The sequence below is a fragment of the Chelonia mydas genome, chromosome 1, assembly GCF_015237465.2.
Source record: "Chelonia mydas isolate rCheMyd1 chromosome 1, rCheMyd1.pri.v2, whole genome shotgun sequence".
NCBI classification, from domain to species: Eukaryota; Metazoa; Chordata; order Testudines; family Cheloniidae; genus Chelonia; species Chelonia mydas.
The window spans coordinates 182,874,652-182,901,254 of record NC_057849.1 but is presented as its reverse complement, the minus strand read 5'-3'; the positions used below and the strand labels follow the sequence as shown (position 1 = coordinate 182,901,254).

Below are 26,603 nucleotides of genomic sequence, written 5' to 3'. Positions count from 1 at the left end.
GATGCCCCCAATTCATTTCCTGCATGACACTTTTTGTCAGTATCATCCTGGGCCTGAATCAAGCTAAACCTAGAGGTGAAAGAATCTTATACCTCACTCCCTGCCGCCTTGAGCTATCTAATCCCTCCCTCTTGCTGTATATTTTTGCTTCACTTGTTGCTCATCACTGTGGGAGGAAAGTCGGCCTTCAATTAGCGAGCATTCACGACAAGCCTGTGTGCTACCTCCCCCAGCCGTTGCTGTGGTAACCACTGGTATGAACAGGAGCGGCTGGGTCAGCTGAAATGTTTCTCTGCAGCCTAGCCTACTTAACAGCCGTTATTAAAAATGAGGAGCAGGGGGAGGGTCTGTGAAGGGGGGAAGTTACATGGCACTGAGGGACGGGCGATCAGTGAATTAACTCAGCCCCGGGAAAGAATCAAAGTGCTGAAAGTTAGTTGAGGCACAGTCACACAGTGTATTGTTTTCTGGTAGCCGGCTGGGCTATTCACATCAACAGGTTTAGGTTCAGATGTGTCCTCTGCCCTGGGTTTCACTGAACTGGCCTCTCCTGAGAGGGCTTTGTGAATTCCTTCACAGACTGAATCCCTCACACAGACAGGGAGAAGTGGGGAGAAAGCCTTGAGTGCAGAGGTAATGCAGAACCTGCTGATGTGAAGGTGGGAATTTTGCTGAATTCTCAAGATTCCAGCTTTATTTGCCCTTCTGGCATGGTGAAGCGATCCACTCTCTCTCCTTCTAAATCCAGACACGTCACATTGTGCTTATTGAAGGGGTCTAACTGAGTAAACTGTTGCACAGATTGCATGGAATGGTTGTCCTGCTTGTCCTCACAACAATTTAGGATTTCCAACAGCAGCATGGTTTCTGACATTTGCCTCCTCTCACATCGTACAGCTGTGGTTTTACCAGGACATCCTTGGAACCGTGAAGCACCTATCCATAAAACCCAGAACTACTGCAGGGAGCTCAGGTTTTAGGGTGGGCTTCAAATGAGAGGCACTACATTGTGAGATGGAGTTACCCAGGCCAGTGCCTGCTCCCAACTGGTGTATCGCCCTCTTATCTCTTCATATTTTACCATCCTTGTACCTCTGATGTCACTGCCTGCATGCAGAGTAAACAAACAGGAGACAGAGATGCTTTCTGCAGCCGTGCAATGTAAATGTGTGTTTGTACCTGCAAATACATTTTGCATGCATATGATTCTTGTGTGTAAACAAGGCATATATTTGATGAGCATGTGGAGCATGTATGAGTATAGCATACTTGTGATGGGAGCCATACATCCGGTATGCATGTGTAGAGCATGCTTGTGACATGCAAGAGTTATCTGGCACACATCTGACACATATAATGCATGGCCCATGTCTTGTGTACAATACACAGATATACGTGTATGCTGACTGAGAGTAGTCTGGACATTTGGTACTTCCAGGGAATGGACTACCTGGATTCCATGAAATTCTTTGGACACATTGATGAAAATGTTGCCATAGACTGATGGATAGAACCCTATTTTAAAATAATAAATAAGGAACACTTTATCTGAAGGATCATCTTTACATCTTCTGCTAAGACTCTGAGAGCTCGTTGGGACTGATGGTTTTACAGTGAGTACCAGAACAGCTTTGATGGGTTGCAAAGCACTGCCTGAATTTAGAATGTTCTCTGTGGCTCCAGCAACCATCTGTGTGGATTTTCTCTCTCTAGACACTCTGCTGAAGCAATGAAAAAGTGGAGAGTGAGATTCTAGTTGATTTTAACATGCTTTAGGGAGAGACTAGAAACCAAGGATTTTGGGTCCAGTTAATCACTGTGTTTGAGCTCTGTTCAGTGCAAAACCTGGGGGCGGGGGTGTTAAAGATGACTTTATACCACCTTTAACTGACTTACACTTCGTTGCCTGCCTTACTTTCCATCCCCCATATATGTATGTTCAGACTGCAAGCTCTTCTCCTTCCTGCATATCTGTAAATAACCTAGCAAACTGTTGGTGCTATATAAATATACACACAGCACAGATGCACGCAGGGGCATTCTGTATATGTACTGGCATATACATATATGTCTGTAGTATACTTTACCTACATTCAGGACATATGCTGTGCATTAGCTACATTTCATACATGCAGTTCCAAAACAAAGAGGTACCGAGTTGCCCTTAGGGCTTGGATTTTGTTTGTCACATTCACTGTAAATTCAAATGGAAAAAGCAAGAGGTCCAGTGAGGTTTCACAGAAATCCTTTCCTGGTTGGTTTGCTTCACTTGGATATTGGCTCTACATCTCAAAGCATCTCCAGGTTATACAGACATCCCGTCATACCCCCACCCCATATAGTCATTATGGCATCTCTTGTGAACCTATTTGTCAGCTGCAGTGTCCCATATGGAAAAAGATCACATGTGCATGTGCTGTATGCATGTGGATTACTTGTAGGAGGCACGGGGGGTCAACCCTTTTCTAATCCAGCCAGCTATGGTCTTTTGCACGCTCTCTCTTTTTTATGCCAGTAAAATTATTCTTTAAAAATTGAATCACTCAAGCCCCCAGATGAGTGTGTTTGTGTGTGAGTGTGCATGCCTACGTGTAGTGTGTGTGAGTGTAGAACAATACCCTGCAGGCATCACCTTGTAATCATGCCGCATGGACCCCCTTCTTGCAAGCCTCTGCCTAGATTGGAGTGATTCCATTCCTGACTCTCTCCCTCCCCCCCAGCCCAGTTGGTCAAATCAAGGCCAGACAGATACATAGACAGCCACCAGGCATTGAGCAGGGCCAATTACTGTGGAGGTGATGAAATCCCTCAACCATATAGTTCACAGAGCATATGTGGGTCAATCCCATGATGAGGAAGGGGGCTGAAAGCTAAGGCAGGGGCTGGGGAGTGTGTTTTTCCTGCAGTAACCTCTCTCCCTGTTCTCCTCCTTCTGTCTTTTCTAGGCAGGACAGGGCTGCTTGCTGATCTCTTGCCAAGTTTTGCTGTGGAGATTATGCCAGGTATTCAGTCATTTAACCCTTTATTGACCCACCCTCCCTCTCGCCTTGTTTGTCCATCTCTCCGCTGCACTACACATTAATTTCCTTCTTACTTGTGTGCGTCTTCTGTAGTCTGTGATAGATTGTCGCTTGTTCGAAGTGCAAATATCAAACCTCATGCTGGGGATAGGGCGGGGCTGTAACACAGGGATGCAAAAGACAGAAATAGCTGAGAGACAGGCCCAGCACTAGAGTGGAGAAGTCTATTTACAAGAGGTTTTATATCAAGCTGTATGCCTGTGATCATGCCACACCACCATGATCGTGGCAACTCCGTTTTATCCATACCGTAATATCTTAGCACCCTTGTACATCTACAAAGTACAGTGTGGATGCACCCCTATATGCCCTCAGGAAGAAGTACTCTTCAAAGGCCTAACTTTATGTTATGGGATACTGCTATGAAAATCAGCCACCGAAGGCTGCACATATGTGGCACCCCTGCTAAAGGAGAGATACTAGGCCAAACCAAGCTGTGGGAGCTGTTCTTCTGTGCGGTAATGCTACATTATCAGGGGATCTACAGCCAGATAGCCAGATCTACAGCCAGATAGTTGGGGTGGGGCCTGAGGATTTTCTGGACTGCACAAATCCCTTACTATCCAAATTAATGGGATCCCACTTTTAAGCATTTCCCAACCCCATAGAGGATCTAGTCCAAGATTCTACATCAGATGGTCTTTCAGAGGGAAGAGATGAGAAAGCATTCAGCTCTGGGTATGTCTGAAATGACTGAAACCTGAGGGCACTAAACCAAAGTGTATCTCTCCCCACAAAATAGACTTCTCATACCCACTTTCATACACAAGAGCAGCTCTAAGGGCACATGAAGGGGGAATAATCTGTCCCAGACACACACATGGAAAAGAGGGTAAAGACCCCTAATGTTAGCCATAACATTAGAGCCAGCAGAGGATTCAGTGTAGTAGGAGGAGTCTTTTCAACAAATATATTCAACAAGGTTTGATTCTCCAATTTCTTGCACCTTTTGTCACCATTTACACCTGTGCAAAGTAGATGTAAAATGCTAGTATATTCATCAGGTAGCTTTTTATACCTGCTTTGAACAGGTTTAAGTGACAATAAGCACCTCAGAAATGGTAACCACAGTAACCTTAGTGTTTGTATGAATTCGCTCATATTCAGCACTGCTGTGTGAGGAAATAACAATGGCTGTATCAGGAAAAGGAGTATGGAATCACGCTTTTAACTGGATAAACACCTGGATTTGTGTCTGTAATGGATCCAGCAGCATCTTTTGCTGTTTCCTTATACTCATTACTTAAGCAAGTCCCTAACTTGGTACACACCAAAGATCTCCCTATAACTCCAAGGCCCCTGTGACAGGAGCACTGACTCCAAACATCCACTTGCTAGAGCTGAGTTGCAACCTATAATGTACTTCATGACTCTAGCCTCTTTTGGAATGTCTGCCAGCAGATCCCAGTCTTCTCACATTGATTTGGTGAGTTTTTTCCCCGACAGGCTTTTTTCCCTTTATTGATGGATTGTGAAACACTGAGAGAAACTGCTGCTACAGATTTTAAATTTGAGTTGTATTGCTGAGCTGCGATTGGTTGCTTGTGTCATGTGATATTGTTTCTTTTCCTTGACTGAATGAATGTCATTCCTTTAAAAGAGATGAGGACTTGGAAAAAACCCACTGGGCCTTTAAGTTTCTTAGAGAGGAATGGATCAGGGAGATTAGGGAATGTTAGCACATTTTTAGTCTTTTCCTTTCTGGGCCACATGGAGCTCTCTTGAGGCATCAGTGGTAGAAAAATGTGGCTGCTGTCAGATTTCCTGGCTGGATGCAGCGCTGAATGTAATATTCTCCAAGTACATTCACAAGAATAATGGTGTGCGTGGGCCTAGTAGTGAAGGGGCAGGCACAGCCTTGTTTGGCTCATTTACCAGGCTATTTATAGTGTGTTTTCTGCCACCATTTGTGTAATTAAAACTAGAATGCTGGCGTAGAGCATGCACAAACAGGGCACAAACCCGCAGCTGGAGAAAACAAATGTTTGTGTAACATGTTTTATGATGTTTGTCTTGCTCTGCCTCTAACCTGTCAAAGGGGATTCTGTCCCACAAGAACAGAGTAGGGCTAGTGCCTCCATACTGTTCACCCCACAGCACTTCCTCTGTCCAGCACAGTGAGAGGGAGCCTGTCTCGATGCCTCTCACCCTCTGTCTCCGAGATGTGACTGCAGGACATGTAGATGTACCCAAGCTAGCTTTGATCTAGCTAGCTTGAGTAACAGCAGCGAAGCTGTGGCAGCACGGGCTAGCCACTCGAATATGTACCCATGGTCCCGGTTGGGCTTGTACAGCCCTGCTGCCACACCTTCACTGCTGCTGGTCTTTGAGCTCGCTAGATGACAGCCAGCTCCGGTGTATCTACACATGTTGTAATCATACCTCTGATTGCAGTGTAGACAGTAGAAGGGACCTATTGTCTCCTTACTTCTCACCAGGAGAGATCCTGCTCCTTCTATTAGCCCACATGCCTGTCCTGTCCCTACCCCTCCGGCTGGAGTCCTTGCCCTTGCCTTTCACAGTTTGTTGTGTCCTTTGACCATTTGTTCTCATTTGGTTTCCAGAGTGGGTGTTTGTGGGCCTGGTGATCCTGGGGGCTTTCCTGTTTTTCCTCCTGGTTGGGATCTGCTGGTGCCAATGCTGCCCACATAGCTGCTGCTGCTACGTCCGCTGCCCCTGCTGTCCAGATTCCTGCTGCTGTCCACGGGCATGTGAGTGATCAGGGACCAAAGTGCGAAGCCTCCTCCCATATCCCTTTTGCTATGTGTGAGGGAAATCTGCTCATACCCTTCCCCATCCTGAGTGCCCCACTTGACTAAAGATTGCCTGTTACTAAGAATGAAGCACCCAACCTATAGTTTAATGGTCGAATGCTCTGAGTTAATTAAGAATGTAATTCCCAGAAGTCTCCTGCCAACGAGGTGCTGGCAACTGGGCCTGCTCCTCTAGTGTCACATTCCCATCCTGAAGCTGCAGTCCTGTCAGCTACGTTTGTGCTGTGGCTGCAGAGCAGAGAACATTCTAGTATGTGTCCTTCCCACGCTGCAAAGCAGCTGCCTACTAGTGTCATGCAAAACACCTGAAACAAGGCCAGGTTCCATTGCAAACCCAAATCTCAGGCCAGGTTTGCTGAGGTTCATGAGCCTCTGGAGTAAGCTTGCCTCTTGAGAGTCCCATTCTGGTCTTCAGGATGAATTGCTACAAACCCAAACAAGAAATTAAGTGGAGCCTAGATTTATGTGCTGAATGCCCTTGACTAACCATGCTTTGAGGGTCTTCAGCATAGAATAAGCTGTCCCTTACCATTTTTGGAACTCCTTTTAAGCTCAGAGAAATCCACTGGTTCTTGAGTTCCATTCATAACACACCAGACCCACTCCTGCTGGGCAGTCACCAAAATCCAAAGAAGGAGCAGCAGGAGGAGTACTGTTGTGGAGCACCTTGGAGGGGAAGGGCTGGCACTTCATTGCTAATTATTGCTCTCTTTTCAGTGTATGAAGCGGGCAAGGCGGCAAAAGCTGGATACCCATCTGCTGTCACCTCCATCCCAGGTCCTTATTACATCCCCACTGTTCCGGGAGCTGGCGTGCCATCTCCTGCTGTACTGATGGAGAAGTCGCATCCCCCGCCCCTAGCGCCAAGTGACTCCAGTGGAGGAAGCCAAAATGGTAATCTGCACCCTGTCTCTCCTGTCAGCTTGTCAGAGCATTCTGAGTCAGCAGAGTCCTCAAAGGAAGTGGGGCTAGCTCCATGGAGAGAATGGTGTGATCTAAGCACAGGACTGAGAGCCTGAATTTTAATCATGAATTTTAATTATTTTAAGCAAGTCATTTTGTACCTCAGCTTCCCCATCTGTAGAATGGGGGTAATGATGATCTTCTGTGGTAGGGAGTTCTGTGGCTAGGGATAGGGACCCTCCCCCTGGATGGACACAGACACACACAGAGCCTGTCCCTTGCCCCAATACATCACAACCTGAGCTCTGTCAGGCACAGCTTCCTAGACTGACATGGTGGAGAGCACAGTGACAGGCATTCTGACATAGCCAAACCATAGACCATTGTGGGCTTTAAAGATGTGGAACTTAACTTGGAAATGAGATCTGGGACTGGACTGGTTTACAATATCTGTGCGGTGTGTCTACCCCACCTACTTCAGCCACCACTGAGAAACAGACACCCCTGGGGAGGAACACAACATTTACTTAACAGGACACAGCCACATTACAGAACAATTTAGGGTGAGAAGTGCGGAAGAGCACTATTGCCATATGAAACTGCACGGGGAATTTGGGGAGGAGGAATGTCATCATTAATTATCAAAAGTTGAATTTTATCACAGCACCACACTGATATGGAAGGCAATTAGATAGCTTAAGCAGGAAATCAGGCTTTTGAAATAATCTTCCACCTCCCTTATCAGCATATTTGCTTATTTTTTTTTATTTTTTTTTTTTTTGAACTACTAAAAAATTCATCAGAAGCAGGAAGCCTGCCAAACAATCGTTGGGCCACTGGATGATCAAGGTGCTAAGTGAGCACTCAAGGAAGCCAAGCCTGTGACATGGTCCCTCACCAAAAGTTCTTAAGCAAAGTAATCAGTCAGGGATAAGATAAATGCTCTCATGGATCATTAACTGGTTGAAAGATAGGAAGCAAACGATAGGAATAAATGGTCAATTTTCACAGTGGAGAAACGTAGATAGCAAGGTCCTGCAATGATCTGTACTGGGACCAATGCTATTAAACATATTCATAAATGGTCTGGAAAAAGGGGTGAACAGGGTGCATAGGTTACAGATGATACAAAATTACTCAAGCTAGTTAAGACCAAAGTTGACTCAAAGAGTTACAAAGGGAATCTCACAAAATTGGGTGACTCGGCAAGAAAATGGCAGATGAAATTCAATGTTGATTAATGCAAGGTAATGCACATTGGAATATATAATCCCAACTATACAAGTTAACTGTTACCACTCAAGAAAGATCTTAGAGTCATCGTGGGTAGTTCTCTGAAAACATCTACTCAATGTGCAGTGGCAGCGAAAAAGCTAACAGGATGTTAGGAACCATTAGGAAAGTGATAGATAATAAGACAGAAAATATCATAATGCCACTATATAAATCCATCGTACAGCCACACTGAATACAGCATACAGGTCGGGTCACCCCATTTTGAAAAAGATATATTAGAACTGGAAAAGATGCAAAGAAGTGCAACACAAATTTTTAGGAGTATGGAACAGCTGCTATACGAAAAGAGTTTTAAAAGACTGACTGTTCAGCTTAAAAAAGAGACAACCCAGGGGGGGATACAGAAGTGTATAAAATCATGACTGGTGTGGAGAAAGTGAATACGAAAGTGCTATTGACCCCTTCACGTAATACAAGAACCAGGAGTCACCCAATGAAATTAATAGGTAGTAGGTTTAAAACAAACATAAGGAAGTGCTTCTTCACGCAATGCACAGTCAATGTGTGGAACTTGTTGCCAGGGGATGTTGTGAAGGCCAAAGGTATAACTGGGTTCAAAAAAGAATTATATAGGTTCATGGAGGATAGGTCCATCGATGGCTATTAGCCAAGATGGTCAGGGACACAACCCTATGCTCTGGGTGTCCCTAAATCTCTGACTGACAGAAGCTGGGAATGGACGATATGGACCATAGGTCAGACCCATTCTTATGTTCAGCTTCAACAATCTGTATATTTCTTTGCTCTTCCACTGAAATCAGAATGGGTGAACTAATGAGCTGGTGGAACAAACTTTCATCATCAAAGGAAAGATCTGGAACAGAGTGTTTAGAAATAGGAAATAAATCAGCCATTGACCCAAAGCAGAAACATATCCAATGAAAAAATCATCTTCAGAACATGTTGGACTCCAGCCCAGTGCTTAATATTATTTTTTAGTAAAATGTCACTGCACAGAACGAAGCACTGGACGTAGGCTGTGGACTTGGGCACATCAGGGGATTGTTGAATAGTTCGGGAGCATAGCGTCCCCCCAAGAAGTCAATGCGTGCTTTCAAAAATTTCATGGCCGGTCACTGTGCCAGAGCACCTGGTTTCAGGCCTTGTTCCAGGTGCTTCAAAAGAAATAGGGATATGCTCTTGAGATCCCAGCTCATTAGCACAATACAAATGTAAATTAAAATTTATGACTCAGATACAATTTAAAGCTGAATGGAAAGGCTCTTTACTTGCCAAGACTCCAGTTTATATAGACTTTTCACTTTTAAAATAATAAAAAGACAGTTGAGGATCTTAAAAAGCTTTATTATTTATATTACCATAGCCCCAGTCGTAGTCCAGGACTCCAGTGTGCTAGGTGCTGTACAAACTGAGGACAAAAAGACGGTCCCTGTCGCAAACAGCTTAGATGTTTAGAAAACATTAATCATGAGATCCCTGCAAGGTGAGTTAATATGTTTATCCCCGTTTTATAGGTGAGAAAGCTGAGGCCTAGAGAGACTAAGTGACTTACCCAGTATCACACAGTGAGCCAGTGACAGAGCCAGGAATAGAACCAAAGTCAGGATCCCCAGTTTGTCATTCTGAGTAGGGAGAACAGATCCCTAAACTCAAGGCTTGACAGGCAAGTAAACAATAAATAGACTTTCAGCTGTTCTGTTGGTATTTGTAATTTTTAAGGCAATATGTCCATTTTAAACTCACTTGTTACTAGTGAGGCTCTAGCATGGTTTTCCTGACCCATGAAGTCAAGGATTTTTTTGTCCAAAGAGGTATATTACAGACCTCATGGTGTGTGAGATGTTTGGGATGGGGGAGGGAAGATGGGCAGTCATTTCATTTGCAAGCACAGTGCTCAGAAAAAGCAATCCTTCTCCATTCTGGTGAGGGAAACACTGCAAGATCTTTATGAACACAGTCTAAACTTGTAGCCAGCATGGTTCTGCTGCCACTGTGGACATGGTCTTCTAGAAGGCTCAAAAAGCAGTGCCCCATGGGACACAGTTAACACCTAAGAACACAGCAGCAGTTCATGAGGATGGAGTACAGTCTAACGATTAGGTAGGGCTCTGTTTCCACTGATTTGGCATGTGATCTTGGACAAGTTACTTAACTTCTCTGTGCCTTAGTTTCCCTATCTGTAAAACAGGAATAAAAATATTTACTCCACTGTTAAAAAGGGCATGGCAATCTTCAGATGAAGAGTGCGAGTATGAACTGCTATTATTTTGGGACCATACAGAGGCATAATAAAAAGGTTCAGTAAAGGGAGCATTTTGCATTGTTGTAATAAGATCTGATAAGTCAAACCACAGACTCTAGGCTTCACCTGTAATAGAAAATATTTTCCATGCACTTCCCACGATCATCTTAACAGCCATAATGCCAATATTAGTTTCTAGATGCTTCCAGAATTAGCCAGGAAATTAGTTTTCCTGATATACAGCAGCAATAGCAAGCCAAGCATGAAATATTAAGCCTAACTAATTTTCTATCAGTTCCAGGAGCTATAGATGTAACCCACATAGATATTTGGCACAACCTCAAAATGAATAATGGCTCAAGGGACTGGAATGTGAGATGGAGCCTATAAATCACCGGTTCAAATTTCAAAAAGGTTGCTATGGACTCAAAGTCATTCCCACTTGATGGTTGTTCAGTGTAAGACAAGGTGGGGGGTGTCATGCTGTCTGGAGCAGCTCACAACTGTGAGTGGTTCCGTGAGGGCAGACAACCCAAACTGGTGGCAAGTTCTATAAGTGCACCAAACTCGTAACAAGTGTGAACTCCTGGATCACTCTAACAGTCTTACCATGGAGTCACAGACAATCCCCTTAGACTCTCCAGTCTATCTTGCCACCCAGACAAACTGGACTTAGTGATAAGTGGTCACTTATACCAAAAGTCACACCACATTCAGGTTGCTTCCAGTCCCATGAGACCAGTCACTTACATCAGATTAATTGGTACTCTAGATCCTACACCAAAGACAATGCCTGTAGTCAATCCTCTAATAAACTATCAAAAGGTTTATTAACTAGAACAAAGGAATAAGAGAGTTTTTTACAGGTTAAAGCAAGCAAACATATACACACCAATGAGTTACCACCTAAATCCTAAGAGTGACAGAGTTGTAGTGATCTGGGCCTGCCTGAAGTATCTTTCAGGGCAGACCCAAGGGGCAACCCCTGGGGATCTCTGGCTGCAGTTTAGAATCTCTGGCCCTTCAGAGTTCAAACAGCCAACAGATGCAGTTTCTTCCTGTCAGGGATTTTTATTCCCTTCCCGCAGAGTTCAAGATGATCTACGTGCATGTCTCCTCTTCATGGGTGGGGTGGGGGGTAATCAACAAAATCTTTTGTCCTCTGATGTCCCACAATGATTTGTCTGGTGTCTGTGGGCCTTCTGTTAATAACACCCCCTCTGGCAAACTAGTATTTCTCACTTGGTAATGTTTCTCTCCTGACTCTGGGGGCTTGCAGTTTCAGAGCAAACACTTCTATAGTTACAGAGCAAACATGTAAATATCACCTATGGGATACAGCTATTATCAATGAGATTAATGCACACAGCAACATATAAGCATTTCATAGAGTCTAAACACTAAATATCTTCCTATAAGACTAATACCTATTTTGAGCAAAACTAACATACGGGTGACCTGGTCCAGTCTCCAGCTACGAGGTTGTCAGTTCTGAGCTAATGCCTGTAGCCTGGGCAAGAGGTGGCATCTGGCCTGCCAGCATCACAGGGGTTAATCCAATTCCTAGTAGATACCGGGGTGCTGGAACAATTTTTATAGTAGGGTTGCTGATGATGGAAACTATGTATTTGGTATTTGTTATTACTGCTGCAAGCCAGGGGTTCAGCAGCATCCCCAGCACCCCTAGTTCCAGCACTACTGAGTAGATATGTCAGAAAAAATATCCATAAATTGGCACTTTTGTTGGCAGTGTCCAGGCTAGTTCAGGCACACTGGCAAGGCAGAGCGGGGAAGTGCGCACTGCTGTGCTTGCTCTGTCTGTGCAGTGGAAGAATTTAGTTTCCAGATTTGTCAATCCAGCACCTTTCACTGGCACAAAATTCACTTATAGAGATATAATGTAGTAAGCTTTGTAGGGTAGGAATAGTACCTCTGTGTGTTCTGCACATTTGTAGGGCTTATATGCACATATTTGTAACAATAACAACGCACAATGGAAGAACAAAATTCTAGACTTCCATCAGCTGAGCTATTGAAGGGTGTTTTTTTAAGGTACACAAACTGCAGACACTATTCTAATAGCACCACACTATGTCTTACGCATCTAATTGTCTTTACTAAGTACACATACACAAGGTCATAGTTTAATAGGGTTATTTACCTTACAAATGTACAGTAACATACAATAAAGCACTTTCACACCAAAGTACTTCACAAACTAATTACAGGAATTGATTTAGCCACAGTTGAAATGCAGCCATTTTTGGAGTGGAGCACAGCAGCATTGCACAGCAGTTTAGGACAGAAGGTGACTCAGGACTTGTCTACATGGCAAGTTACTATGCAGCAAGCCAGGGTATAAATCTGCAGTGCACCAGCCTGCCACATAGTAACTTGCCATGTGGACACGGCTACAGTGCAGAGAAAATCTTCAAGCAGCAATATGCTAAGCTGCACTGCAGGACTTTCACGTGCTGTAGCCATATCCATCTGGCAGGCTACTGCATGGCAAGCTTGTGTGCTGTAGATTCACAACCTGGCTTGCTGCGTAGTAATGTCCTGTGTAGACAAGCCATTATAGTCCAAGCAGTGCACATCATGCAACGTAACGTGGAATCTACATGTTAGTCACTACCGTGTCAGGAATAAATCTTTGAGAGACTCTTCCAGAACAAAACACCAGCCGACGTTATTGAAAACCACAGTATCAGATAAGTATGCAAGCAATGTCTGGTGCATGCACGAATATGAGCAAGCATATTAAATCCAAACAAAATGGATTGGTTGGTTTCAAGTTCTAGATGATTTAAGAGTTCCCAGCCAGATTTCTTTTCTTGTTTCCCTGGGCCCTTTTCTCCTGGTGGGGTGAGTTTGGGTGTCAGATTGTTATTCACATTTTGCAGCCAGACCAGTTCTGGAATAGCACAAGACTGGGACCTTTGCTTAACCATCTCTTGTAAATACTTTAGTTTCTTCAAAGACCTGCGTACTGTAATTCTCTGTTTGCAAAGTATGGGCCACATTGGCATAGGCCCTTTTGTGGACATATAGGGTAGGGAGAGGAAATGCACAAAGAGCCTTCCACACAATGTACCCTATGCAAGAGCCTCTCATAATTACGGTCCCTGTGGCTCCAGGCACATATAAAAAGCAGGGAGGAAGCAAAAGATTGGAGCTGTCCAGGCACACAGGTGGGGAAGTATGCCATATGCCACGAAGGGGCATAGCACTCCCCTTGCAGGTGAGGTAACTTACTAGTTATGACTGAGCCCTACATTTTGTATAAAATACGGTATGTACAGAATGCAGCAGCCTGCAGTTTTGCAGGTACCCAACAGAACAAATGGGATCTCTTTTAAGATTCTGCCATTGGTTCACCAGTACATTCAGTGTAAACGTCAGAATCTTATTGTTTACTTTTAAGGCACTTAAAGATCTTAAATCTGAAGACACTTCATGGGCTTCCCTCTGTATTCCCTGGAATTTCCGATACCCCATGGAATATACTCTTCACCACCTCCGAGCAGAGCTCAGGTAGAGTAGGGGAGCGGGAGAGTGCAGCAGGCCAGTTGCAGCTCCCTGATTCTCAGCCACCTGGCTTCAGTGCAAGATAGTGCTGCTCAGGAGCGTATGCCACTGGCCCCTGTGCTAGTAGAGGGCCAGGCATAGCAGGACTCCACTCTGCCATGCCCCCTCTCACCACATTGCTGCCCTGACAAATCCTTTCCTGAGGGTTTGAAATGGGGGGTGTTCTCCTGAGGTTGACAAGGGTGTTACTTTACCCTTTGCCAGTCCCTGCGTGGGGTAGATTCACCCTGTCACAATGACACTACGTCAGTATATTTTTGTTGTATGTAGTGGTCTCTTCCAAACTCACTTTGCTATTGCTGCAAACTTTATAAACAACGTAGCTGTTCAACCTCATATCATGTTGCTCTTGAATTTCACCTGAAGCAATGACAAAATGACCAATCCACAGGCTGTGGGAGTTTTAGGCCACCTGCCTGAGGATGTGGGCTCAATTAGCTACAGAAGTTGTGTAGACCAAAAGCCACTTCTTGGTTTGAAAGTGCCATCCTCTGAATGTTTTCTTCTCCCAGCAGTGCGCAAGGGGTACAGGATCCAGGCTGACAAGGAGAGGGACTCCATGAAGGTGTTGTACTACGTCGAGAAAGAACTGGCACAATTTGACCCAGCCAGGAGGATGCGAGAGCGATGTGAGAAACAGACACTGTTTGACCCTTCCCAGGCCTGAACTAGATGACCTCTCGAGGTCCCGTCCAGTCCAATGATTCTATGATTAATAGTCTGGAAATTCATAGTGATGGTTCCACAAACAAATTGAACTTAGACCCTATGGCCTAGCTCTTCAAGAATGTATGATGCCTAGAGTTAGGCTTAGAACATAAATAGGCACCAAAATATGTGGCATGATTTTCAACGTCAGTAGGAGCCGTTGGATGTTCAACACTTTTAAAAATCAGCCCTGTTTATGTAGGAATGTAAATAAGGAATTAGGACCCTAAGTTTTGACACCCATGTTTGAAAATCTAGGCCCACATTCCTGCCTTCTCTGTCATATAGCTATGGTGTAACTGTGGGTGTGTGAGACAGTGTGGTGTCTGTATACTTTTAGGAGGAAATGTGGGTCTGCAATAAGTCTCTTAAGGTATATGTTATGTTATTAGTATAACAGCCTCAATATGCTTTGGGGGACGGAGAGGTAGTTTGTACTGGTCACCTCAGTGAAATGGTAGATCTGAAACAATACGGTTGTTTCTTTCATTTACCAGGAGAAGAGATGTCAGGGATTCTAGCTGTCAGTGTGTGAACAGTTACAGGGGAGGAAGGTTTGTGACACTGGGCAATAGGGGATGGGTCAGAGGCCCGTTGTAGTATTTACAGAGGTGTTTACAGTCTAGTGGGTGCGGGACAGAGTTCACACAGGCAGTGTGGAAGAGGTATCATGGCATGGCAGTATACTGACTGGGGGTGAAGAGGCTGGTTGTGGATAGGTAGAGGACAGAGGCTGATGAATTAAGATTATTTGTGGACCTTTAACTCTACATTTCCAAACTTTAAAACCTCATCTTTTTAAACTTGACCCTTAGCCTATGATTAAGGATGGCAGAATCAGGTGCCTAGTGATGATCTGTCCAGGTCAGGGGGTTGAGGCACATGGGTGGGGCAGTGTGTGTGAATGGGGGAAGAAGCTTGCAGTGCTGCTCTGTGTACTGTACCTGTTCCATGTACAGAGGATATCAGTCTGTGGGGCTGGCAAATATCAAGGCAGAGTTCCTCTGAGTGGCCTCCACTGACTTCTAGGACTCCTTCTTGAAGTGGTGAGGCCTATGCAGGATTCTCTTCTGCATGGCCCCATGAGGATTCCTCATTTTGACCCTAAAACCTGCACACCCATCCCTGTTTTTTCATTCCTTGTACCTCATAATCTGTGGATTATCTGGCCCCTCCATCATCTGAAGGGCCAGGTCTTTCATTGTTTTGCTGGGCTCTACCCATCAAGCCAGGGTTCACAGGCTTGGCTGCTGATGCCTTCTGCCAGCACACTTAAAAATAAACAAACGAACAGACCTAAAAACATTGCTGGTAAAGAAGACAAGAGAGATCAAATGCCTGAGGTAGCCTAGTGACTGAGTCATCCAACCCAGTGAGGGGTCTTGACATTCATATGTGGTGGATACAGATCATTTTCCAAAAAAACTTGTGCCCGTTATCATTAGCCTGTGCATCCAATAGGTCCACCGAGTAGGTGTCTGTACAGAGATGCCTTTAGATCCTGGCAGTCACAGATGCATGAGCTCCCTCAATCAATGACGATAAAGGTTTAGGGAATGGCATTAATCATAGCTCTGTACTGATTAGGAGAAACTAACAAATTACATGTAGTTCTAAAACAGTCATCATGGAGCGCATTGCCATTTACACCCACCAGACCTACTATAAAAAGACTCTCTCCAGATTGGAACGTCTGGAATCCAGATGTCATTGTGCTTGACGGGGTAGTGACTGACAGCGATTCAACAGACGAGAGATGGCAGGGAGCGTGCAGATCGTTTTTTGTGGGGGTTGATCTTGTTTTAGCTTGGCTAGTCAGGCCAAACCCACGGCCAGCCAGTTTGACACCAGGGGAGGTGCATATGTGCCTATGTATACAAAACAGAACACCCAGATAAGGCTGAAATTGGACCAGAAGCATTCTCCAAATGTGTTGTGAATTGAGATATAAAATTCACAGGGAGTCCCGGGGTGGGAGGAACCCAGGCCAGCATTCTGAGAATGGGTTTGGATTCTGTTTCTGATTATTTTTAATGGAGGGGGGCTTGGCTTCTGTCTGAATGTATCAGAACTAGTCCCACCATGGTCTCACTGTCCCTTCTCACACACACATCTCTGCAGTGTCTGTTTCTCTTCCGTGTCCTGGCAGATAACAACACCATCTCTGAACTCAGCTCCCTGCACGAGGACTCGAACTTCCGTCAGCCTTACCGGCAGGTGCGAAGGAAACCCCTACCTCCTGCGGGGGACCTGGATGGCGATGCGGAGTACTGGGCAGGGGTGATTAGCGGAGGTGGTGCATCAAGGACACAGGCGATTTCTGATTACAGGGAGGAGAGGGACAGCTTTAGGCATAGGTGAGTGCAGTGCTCAGGAGACAGCTGTACCTGGCCAGGGAATAGTGAAGGAAGAAAGGTCACAGCCGTCCTCACTTCCTTGATGATCTGTTCCCAGCTGACAGAGCAGAGGGGATACAGAATGGGGGAAGATGGAAACGGGGCCTGCCTTGGACAAAAATAGAATTGATCTGATTCGCACAGCTCTCCCTAGCCCATCCGCTCAGGCAAAGCCAGACCCCTCTCCCATTCCATGTCTGATAGTGTGAAATATTTGATAGTCATTTATAAGGCCAAGAAACCCAAACCCCTCCCCTGTGTGCAGTGGGACTCCTGGAAATTGCACCCCAGTCTCTCTGATGCATTAAGAGATACAGTGCACTCTAGGAGGAACCACACTCCAGTCTCTCTGTGCAATGCGGTCTGCAGTGCTGGCCCAAGGGAATGGCACTCCACTCCTTAGAGCACACTAATCCACACCTTCATCCCCTGGGACTCTCACCCTAGTGTCTCTGGTGGAGCAGCCTGTAGGAAGTGCAGCTCAGTCCCTTAAAGGCAATAGCAGGGATTCCCCTCCCCAGAGGGTCTGTTGGTACAATGCACATTGTTCACTCAAAGCTTGCTGGTGATGGCAATATGGCAGGCTGCTTCTCGGTTTCCCCATCAGGGCATATGTGTGCCAACAGTCTTCAGTGCTTGGGAGTAGCCCTTGCTTCCTCCTCCCAGCTCCAATGGGAGGCACACCCTGTATCTCACAATTCTGCCCTCCTCTGTCCTGCAGCCAGCAGAGATCGAAATCAGAAATGCTGTCGAGGAAGAACTTCGCTGTGGGCGTGCCGGCCGTCTCCATGGACGAGCTGGCGGCCTTCGCAGAGTCCTACAGCCAGCGCACCCGCCGGACAGATGGCAGCCAGGAGCCCCGGCGTTTCGAGAGGTCGGAGTCGCGAGGGGGACGTGGCGGGGTGGTGCAGCACCAGGACAGCTCCTCGGAGGAGTACTATGGCAAGCGCAGGGGGAACCGCGAGCCGCTGACAGACTCGGATAGGGGCTGGTCATACAGCCCGCCCAGGAGACGGGCCCACGATGAGAAGCACCTGCCCAGGCTGGTGAGCCGGACGCCTGGAGGGAGTCAGAAGTATGACCACTCCTACCTCAGCAGCGTCCTAGAGAGGAAATCCCGGAGCTATGAGGAGAGTGGCGAACGCAGTGAGACGCCCTCGAAGCTGAGCTCGCAGCCCAGCCAGCGAGGGGGAACGTATTATGCCTGGTCACCGCCGTCCACCTACAAAGCAGGGCAGCAGCAGCAGCAGCCGCCAAAGCCAGAGGAAGGAGAAGACACCCTGCCTCCATACAGCGAGAGGGAGCTGAGCCGCGGCCCTTCGTACAGGACCAGGGAGCAGGCTTACCTCAATGCCTCGGAGAAGAAAAGGAAAAAGGAGCCCAAGAAAACAGTGAGGCCGTGTCTGGCACTCCTGATCCAAATGGGATGAGCGGGGAACACCAGGCAGGGGATGCTATCTAGGGTCTGGGGGATCACCAGGCAAGAGATGGAGTTTAGGGTCTTGGTGGAGGAACCCCAGGCAAGGGGTGGAGCGTGAGGGGCCTTGCCAGAAGTGGTACATGTAGATTTAGGAGATCCTGAGGGTGAGGCAGCTATGGTGAATTTTAGGTGTTCGTGATGGGGAGAGGCAGGAGTTGTGATCTTTGCATTGAGCCAATCATCCTGGAGTGGGTGAGGCAGGGAGGGGAGGTTATCTGGAATAGAGCAGTCAGAGTGGAGTGACTGTGGAGGGGAGGTTATATTTGGGCCTAGGCGGATCAGATGGAGTAGGTGAGGAGGGAAGGTTAGGGGCATAGGAGGATCAGGATGGAGCGATGGGGAGGGGAGGTTATCAGGGTCGGGGGAACATGGTAGGGATGAGACATCTGGGGCATAGAGGAATTGCGGGCCATATCCATGGCAACCATGCTAGATGTGGGGTGGGGTATGCATTTTGTGGGCTGGGATGCATTTAGTGGTGAATGCTTGTGTAACAGCCCTAAGAGGAATGGTTTTGGAAAGGTGTGTCTATGTGGAGATGAACTGCTCTGCATCTGTGAGTGCATGCATGTGCCCAATGCGCCCCTCCTCAGACTGGTTAGTGGGGAGGAGCAAATTCCTGCTTCAGTCTGGTTTGTGGGGTCCCTGAATCTGTTCAAAGGACTTGGTAGGTCAGGGTGTTGAATGTCCCCTCATGTCCACTTAGTGGGATACATCCCGCAACTTGGGTAGTATGATCAATACCCTCCCTCTGTGCTTAGTTAATGTGTGTGAGAGAATGGGGGGCCTTGCAGCTTAATGTGGAGATGCATGCTGCCCCCTTGGCAGCAGGTGCATTCAGCACACTCTGGTGAAGCTAATGCCATTCATTCTGTTGTGCAGGCCCACCCGCCCAAGCTGTCTCTTTCTCCTGATTTCACATGTGATTTTATGTTTATATTTCTTCTTATCTCTTCCTCAGAATGATTTCCCAACCAGGATGTCCCTTGTGGTTTGATGTTGTCACAGAAGAGTCGTGTTGATGGGCTGAGGTGGCCGTGAGGCTGAGATACAGAGCCCTAAGCAAACAGGTCCCAGTGAACCTTTGCAGCCACCAGCTATGGATATTCTCTTTCAACTGTCTGTTTCACCACGGGAGTGGAGGCCATCTGTAGAGGCAGACTCCAACCAATAGCTCTCATCCCACTTGCTGTGGGAGAGTCCTCCAGGAAAATCAGTGATAGGGCTCTCTTTGGAACTCTGTTCCACATTCAAGGCAGCTGTCGCCATATTCCATGTCCCAAGGGTCTCAAACTCAAAGAGGGGCTGGCTTCTAGCCTCTCACCCCAGAATGCCTCATCCCACATTAGGAGAGGCCTGTCTCCATACTGCTTGCTCTCACTGTTTCCCATGTCCTAGACTTGGAAGGAAGTTGTCTTCATGCCTCTTGCACTCAGAGCCTTAGGAGGTGGGGACTGCCTCTCACACTCATCACACCGAGATGTCTCCATGTCCCATCTCTTCCATGCTGTGAGGAGGCCTCATTCTAAGAACTGCAAGTTTCCTCAAGATGGCAAGGTCCCCGTCCCCTGAAAGTTCTGAAAGAAAATCTCTAACAAAATACCGCTGAGCGTGGCACTATGCTAAGGGCTGAGCAGGGAGAGAAACAAGCGTGGGTTGGTTGGTTTGATATTTTTAGTCCTGTTCATTCAGTGATGGGAACTGCAAGTGCGATTTTATGTACTGTTTTAAAAGTGGATCTAAGTAGATTTTATTGTAATGAGAACATAACATGGTTCTTCTCACTGTTGTTTGTCTCGATATGTGTGCATTTCCTTGAGGCTGAGATATGACAATATAAAGCTTCAGAAGGGTAATCTGTTCGATCATATGACAAACACAGCTCAACCTTGTCACTGGTCTGCTTGTGGTGTCATCACACTGCTCTGGACAGTGGGCTTTTTGTTTTAAAGAAACAAGAAGGAGAAAATCATGGTATGAGAGAGAAGCCATGGCTCTTCCTTCTGCAAGGATCAGCATTATTCCTTTCTGGTTACCAATCCAGGACAGCCAAAAGAGAAACAACAGAAACGGAAAAAAATAATATCTTGGCCAAAACACACGCTTAAAAATCACCTCATTCCAGTTACTTCCAGGTCGCCCACTTCCATCTTGACATGATTTTAGTGGCTGATGTCTCAGGAACAGCTGAATTTAGAAATGCGTGCTTCACACCATCTGGAAGCATGACATTTCTGCTTTCAAAGAGTATAATACAGTCATTTCTCACTCTAATTTAATTTCTAGCTGCTAAAATCATGTTGGAATTCATGTGGAGGGGAAAAAAAGTAAGATGCTGATCAGAACATGGTTTTAACTTCCACCTGCCAGGGCTAGAAATTAATGGGAACCTTATATCAGTGGGAAGAAGAACAGGAGGACTTGTGGCACCTTAGAGACTAACAAATTTATTTGAGCATAAACTTTCATGGGCTACAGCTCACTTCATTGGATGCATTCAGTGGAAAATACAGTGGGGAGATTTATATGCATAGAGAACATGAAACAGTGGGTGTTACCATACACACTGTAACGAGAGTGATCAGGTAAGGTGAGATATTACCAGCAGGAGAGCGGGGGGAGGGGTGGGGCGCGGAACGTTTTGTAGTGATAATCAAGGTTGGCCATTTCCAGCAGTTGACAAGAACGTCTGAGGAACAGTGGAGGGGGGTGGGGGTGGGGACGTGTGGGGGAATATCAGTGGGATGGCCAGCATTCCCCTGTGACATACAGCCTTTCTTTCTATTCCGAAAGTTAGTAAAATATCTGGTCTTAAATCTTTTGCTAAGTGCTCGAGCAATGCTATTTTGGGCACTGGTGCAGGATTGGACCTTGAAGCAGTGTGATTTCTCTGTCCCTATTTATTAACATAGCTGCAGTGCTCCATGACTGTTACAAACTTCTCTTTGGATTTGTATTGAACTTGGCACTTTCCTTGCCATATAATTACTCAGCATCCTATTTTTGCTTCAGATTTTACCCAGAATGGTGGGGGATAATCCCCAAGGATCCGATGTTGTCACTTTGAGTCCCAGTGGGAGATGGGGATTATGGACCATGTCTTAGAGCAGTGGTTCTCAAGCAGGAGTCCGGGGCCCTCTGGGGGGCTGCGAGCAAGTTTCAGGGGGGCCACCAAAATAAACCAGAGAGCAGGGCCAGTGTTAGACTACCTGGGGCCCAGGGCTGAAGCCCAAGCTCTACCGCCCTGGGCTGAAGCTGAAGCCTGAACAACTTAGCTTCGCAGGGCCCCCTGTGGCGTGGAGCCCCGGGCAGTTGCCCTGCATGCTACCCCCTAATGCTGGCCTGGCTTTTAATCTACTGGATATGCAGAAAAAGTTGTGGCACAGGCAGGCTGTGGAGTCTTTATGGCATGTTGGGGAGGCTCAGAAAGAAAAATGTTGAGAATCCCTGTGTTAGAGGAATGATCCATTCCCATTCTCCCTCTCCACTCTAGTGAGTGTATCTTTGTAAATCCAAGCGAGATCACCCTGTGAGCACACACTGTCCTTCTGGCTTTGTTCTGTGTTATTGTTAGCCAGAGAGAATACATTTAAAGTAATTCATACTCTGCTTCTCATTAGTGTGTGATCCTGGAAAGTCCTAGCACCGGAGCCTCCCCAAGAAGAGCTAAGGAGGTTGAAGGAACTCATCCCATTGTGTCCTTTCTACCTGGCAACCAGCAACCCCAGAGACCATTATATTTGGAGATCTGAAAGAGCTCTGTCAGCCAATACCATAGCATGAGAGAGGAAAGAGAGGCATTTAAAGTTGTCTTGGAAACCTATTTCCCAAAGCATTCTGGAAATTGTAACAGAGTTGTGCCTTCTCCTTCAATCAGTCACTGATTCATTTGATCAAACCCTCAGGAATCTAACCCTATATATTAAAAATAACACACCTCTCACCATGTATTTGATTCACTGTTACTCATTCGAGGCTGATGCTTGAGGACATTTGAATATGGCTGTATAAGGTTGCCATTTAGTTAATGAGGATGAAGTCATGGTTGTGAATGGGATAAATGCAGATTTGTAGACTATTTCTCTTAGATTTAGGATATCCTGGTAACACACTTATATCTTCTCTGTCTGACCCTCCATATGTCTTACATTACACTCAAACTTTAATGACTGGGAAAGAGTTGCAAGTAAAAAAAAAAAAGTGTTGATGTTTCTGATCAGGATAATTTTACCTGGAAATGCACCAGGACTAGAGGCCAAGCACATTTTCCCCTGGGTGCCACACATCACTTTCCAGTCTCAGAAAAGGACCACGCTTCCCAAAGCCACATCAGGACACTGCACAGTCCCTGCTGTTCCACTCTTACTCTAGAATCTCCCAGTTCCTCAATAATTCACTCCTCCTCGCCCCCCTGCCCAGCTGCTTAATATTCTCTGTATGCAAATGAAGTTCTGTACACCTAGTGACTGGGACAAGCTGTAGACTGGATTATTTCTCCAATAGGGAGGGGGATCTCTGCACCAGCTCCAAATGGACCAGTTCATAAGATGGGGGGGGTATAGAACGGGAACTGTGGTTTCTATAGCTACAAGAATCCATTGTCCCATAAACTTTGAAAAGCAGCACCACCAGTGCTATTCTAGCCCATGGTCTGGGAAGATTCACTTGTCATTGTTTCAGATGAGGAAAAATGACAAGCGTTTATCCACTTAATCTGTCAGAACATCTGTAGAGTGACCAGCACTATAAAATAAACCAACCTAAGTATTCCACTTAATCTGGGAGTGACAAGGATCTAAAATTCTAAATTCTCTATTGATCAGTTTTATAGCTAGCATAAAATTAAGATCCTTTCCCTTCAGGATGTCAATATCTGAGTCACATCAAAGACACATATTTTATAATCACAACATGAAATGTAAACCCCCCCCCCCCTTCCTTTCTAGATTATTTGGGAGCAGGCAATGCTCACCTGTGTGCGCAGGTGCCTGATGATGTCAATAGTAAAGGAGATCCTGAGTATCGCAGTGGTGATATTGGACAGGTGGGAATCCTCTATCCACCCCTTTGCTGCAGTAATTTTACTTGTAAAGGAAATTAATCTTGGCAGTGCCTCCACCTGGCTGGGCCCTGTACACACTCAAGGGTATGCCTTGGGAGCTTCCAGAAGTAACCCTGAGCTAATCTATGCAAAGGGTCTAACTCAAAAGTACCAATTATAAATAATATACATCCAATACGCACTTAGATTAGAGTTAACAAACCTTTACTCAACAATTTAGAAACACATGATATAACAGACTGAAAATGAAAATGCCACAACCATTTTAAATCAGAGGGGGCACTTCAATAAATCAGTTAAGTGCAGTTTACTGCAATAAATGAAACTTCACCAATTTATATTTACACTGCCACCATTTCCCCACCCCCTGAGTGTGCACTCCTCTGAATTTCAGAGTTCTAGACGCTTGTGTGGGCGTACTTGCTGTCGAAGCTGAGGACAGCACTCTGTTCGTCCAGTAAAGCAGTCCAGCCTCGGCAACATGGGGAGAGCAATTCTAACTTGGGATCATTTCAAGCTGCACGACACCTCTGAAGATGGGAGTTGTTATAGCCAGAGGTCAGTAACCCCAGATCCTGGTTAGACAATACGAGCACTTCATATCTTCTCAGACTCAGGGAAACCCCTTAAAGCCTCTTTGCTATCCCCCTTCCCCTGCAAGCACTTTCCCAAACAGCAAAGGGTTACTCATACTGCTTTCACTGAAGGCTAACCTCAGTCAATTTTGGGCACTGGACTGTTGCTGTGAAGCCCAGCAGCTGCCTCCATGAGCCTCCCTGCTTGATCAAAGAGCCAGCAGCTTCTGGTTTTCACAAAGCAGCTCCTGGTTTGGACAGAGCTCCACAAAGCAATCTCAGCTCCCCTGACCAGTATCCCAGCTCCTCACCAAGATACAGCCCAGGGCATGTTCCCCCTGCATCCCTTGGAAATGGCAGTGTCTCTCTCTTCCCTATGGAAGTGTAGTTTCCAAGGCTGACTTGTAGTCTCCAAGGCTGGCTTGCACTACTCAGGGTCTTCCTGACTGGAACACTCCCAATTAAGCTGAGAGGCCCCTCTACAGAAGCATCACTATGTTGACTAGCTAAGACAAGAGACACAATAAAAGAATACTTTTAAACTGTATCAACTTTTAGAGCAGTGGCTGGATCAACTGTAGGAGGTCAATCCACTCATGCTGACAGAGATGTGGTCTGGGCTGCTGAGAGAGACTGATGCAATGGAATGAGAAAATATACTTTAGCTAGTGATGAAAATGACTTCTCAGTGATCTTCAGCATTTCTCTGCGATACACTGTAAGCCTGTCCAGGGATGATGTATGAGTAACCTCCCAGACAACTGAAATTGAAAATTAACAGATCAAGCATTTGAATATCTACAAACTTCGGGAAACAATTGCAAGTGTCTCCTGAAAGATGGAGGGGCAGATTGTGGCAGGCCCTATGCTAGCACTGTAACTGAGGGAGAGGGAGTGGCATTTTAAAATAAACCTCCTGAACCTTGTTAATCTCTGTGGAGGCCAATCATGGCCCTTAGTGCAAGGGCCAGACAATCCAGTGCCACGGCTCCACTCCCCCTTCTGTACCAGTCAGCGGAACCATGGTGCGTGCTGCATCCTTTTAAAAGGTATCAGAGCTCCCAATCTGGCCTGTAGCTTCCCCAATGACCGAAGGAGTTCTGGCTGTGAATCAGCCAAATGCCTCTGGGGACACCTGCTGGCATGGGATACGTCCACAGCCCCAGCTTAATGTTCACACATAGCCCTGAGGTGGTGCTTTGTAGAGGCCTATTTTGCTTACATTTTACTTTCCTTTTCCAACCAATATATTATAGATTTGAGAAAACCTTGATCCCCACCCCTAAAGCAACTGAAGAAATACAGCTTCTGCCCCACGCTGGACAAGGGCACAATCACAAGACTGACAGTCAGTTACGCTTAAACTAGTGGAATTTCCCGTTGCTTGAACTTGTAGGACAGATAATAGCAAGGTTGAGCTGAGTTGTTCCATTTTCAAAAGCTGCATCAGCTTTATGAGTTTCCCAGGCATCACAATGGGCTGGGGTTCTTTCCTTAATGGAGGTGTATTAGAACTTAAGAACTAGGCCACTGGTGCTTGTCCTGGACTACTTGAGTCAATGGAGAGGGTAGCATGACCCTTCCTTTTATTATTTTCTACTCCTCTTCAAATATCTTCCCTAATAAGGGCCCAATCATGCTAGAGCTGAGCACCCTCAATTCCCACTGATTTCAATTGGTGCCGATGTCACTCAGTATTAGGCTGAAAGTGTTTGGCACTTTGTCCCATCTATTTGGCCTTCCAGGCTCAAAATTTTACTTTTGTCAGTGGGAGTCTGGGGTACTCTCAGTAGCTCACAGGATCAAGCCCTTGATCAGTAGTAAGTCAAACCCAGCACCACAACAAAATTTAACCCAGCCTGTTACTAAAAGAAATAGTAAAATGGGTTTCAAGATCTTTCTGGGGGAAGCTGGTGATATCAGCAGGTTGCTAAGTCACAGACAGAATGATAGAGGGATGGCAGGAGCACAAAAAGTTTACAGTCACTGCAATGGGGATCTGGACTTTAACAGGTCATCCCTTGTGGGGGGACATTTTTCAAGAACTTTGAGCAAAAGCCCTTTGGTCACTAAGGTTTTGGGGAGTTACATGCAAACACACACATGCTTTCCCCACTGGGTATGTGACCAGACAATGAAAGTTTGTACGAATGGTGTAATGCTTATATTTGATATCCTGCTGAAGAGTTTTGGTGGGTGAAGTTTCCCTGCAGCTGGAATTCTCCCTTTCTAGCTTGCTCCTGCAGTTCCAGTTGGTCCCAGACAAATTAATTTTTTGTGTGTCAAACTCAGTGGCGATTATTTTTCTAGCACCCCTTTGAACTCTAAAAACCTTTTTCTCCGAGGAGACACAGCATAGCTCAGGGGTGGGCAAACTTTTTGGCCTGAAGGCCATATAGGATTTCGGAAATTGTATGGAGGGCCAGTTAGGGGAGGCTGTGCCTCCCCAAACAGCCAGGCGTGACCACCACCCCAAACTCCCCTGCCCGCTATCCAACCCTCCCACCCCCTTACTGTGCTACCTGGCACACCGGTGGC

At 46.0% G+C, this 26,603-nt stretch overlaps 1 protein-coding gene across 8 annotated transcripts in view; it reads left to right on the top strand.

Annotated features, from left to right (window-relative positions):
• The window catches only part of ILDR2 (immunoglobulin like domain containing receptor 2), a 52,715-nt gene extending 26,605 nt beyond the window's left edge, over window positions 1-26,110 (top strand). The window contains exons 4-10 of one of the 8 annotated variants that reach the window (XM_037906590.2): window positions 2,946-3,002; window positions 5,645-5,791; window positions 6,572-6,748; window positions 14,357-14,473; window positions 16,702-16,909; window positions 17,670-18,339; window positions 19,390-26,110. In XM_037906590.2, coding sequence (XP_037762518.1) covers window positions 2,946-3,002; window positions 5,645-5,791; window positions 6,572-6,748; window positions 14,357-14,473; window positions 16,702-16,909; window positions 17,670-18,339; window positions 19,390-19,425 — 1,412 coding nt within the window. In that variant the 3' untranslated portion in view covers window positions 19,426-26,110. Of the gene's footprint in view, window positions 1-2,945; window positions 3,003-5,644; window positions 5,792-6,571; window positions 6,749-14,356; window positions 14,474-16,701; window positions 16,910-17,669; window positions 18,393-19,389 lie in introns of all 8 variants that reach the window. The other 7 variants (XM_027820046.3, XM_043538434.1, XM_037906582.2 and 4 more) reach the window with 7 other exon arrangements.
• The last annotated feature ends 493 nt before the right edge of the window (window positions 26,111-26,603 follow it).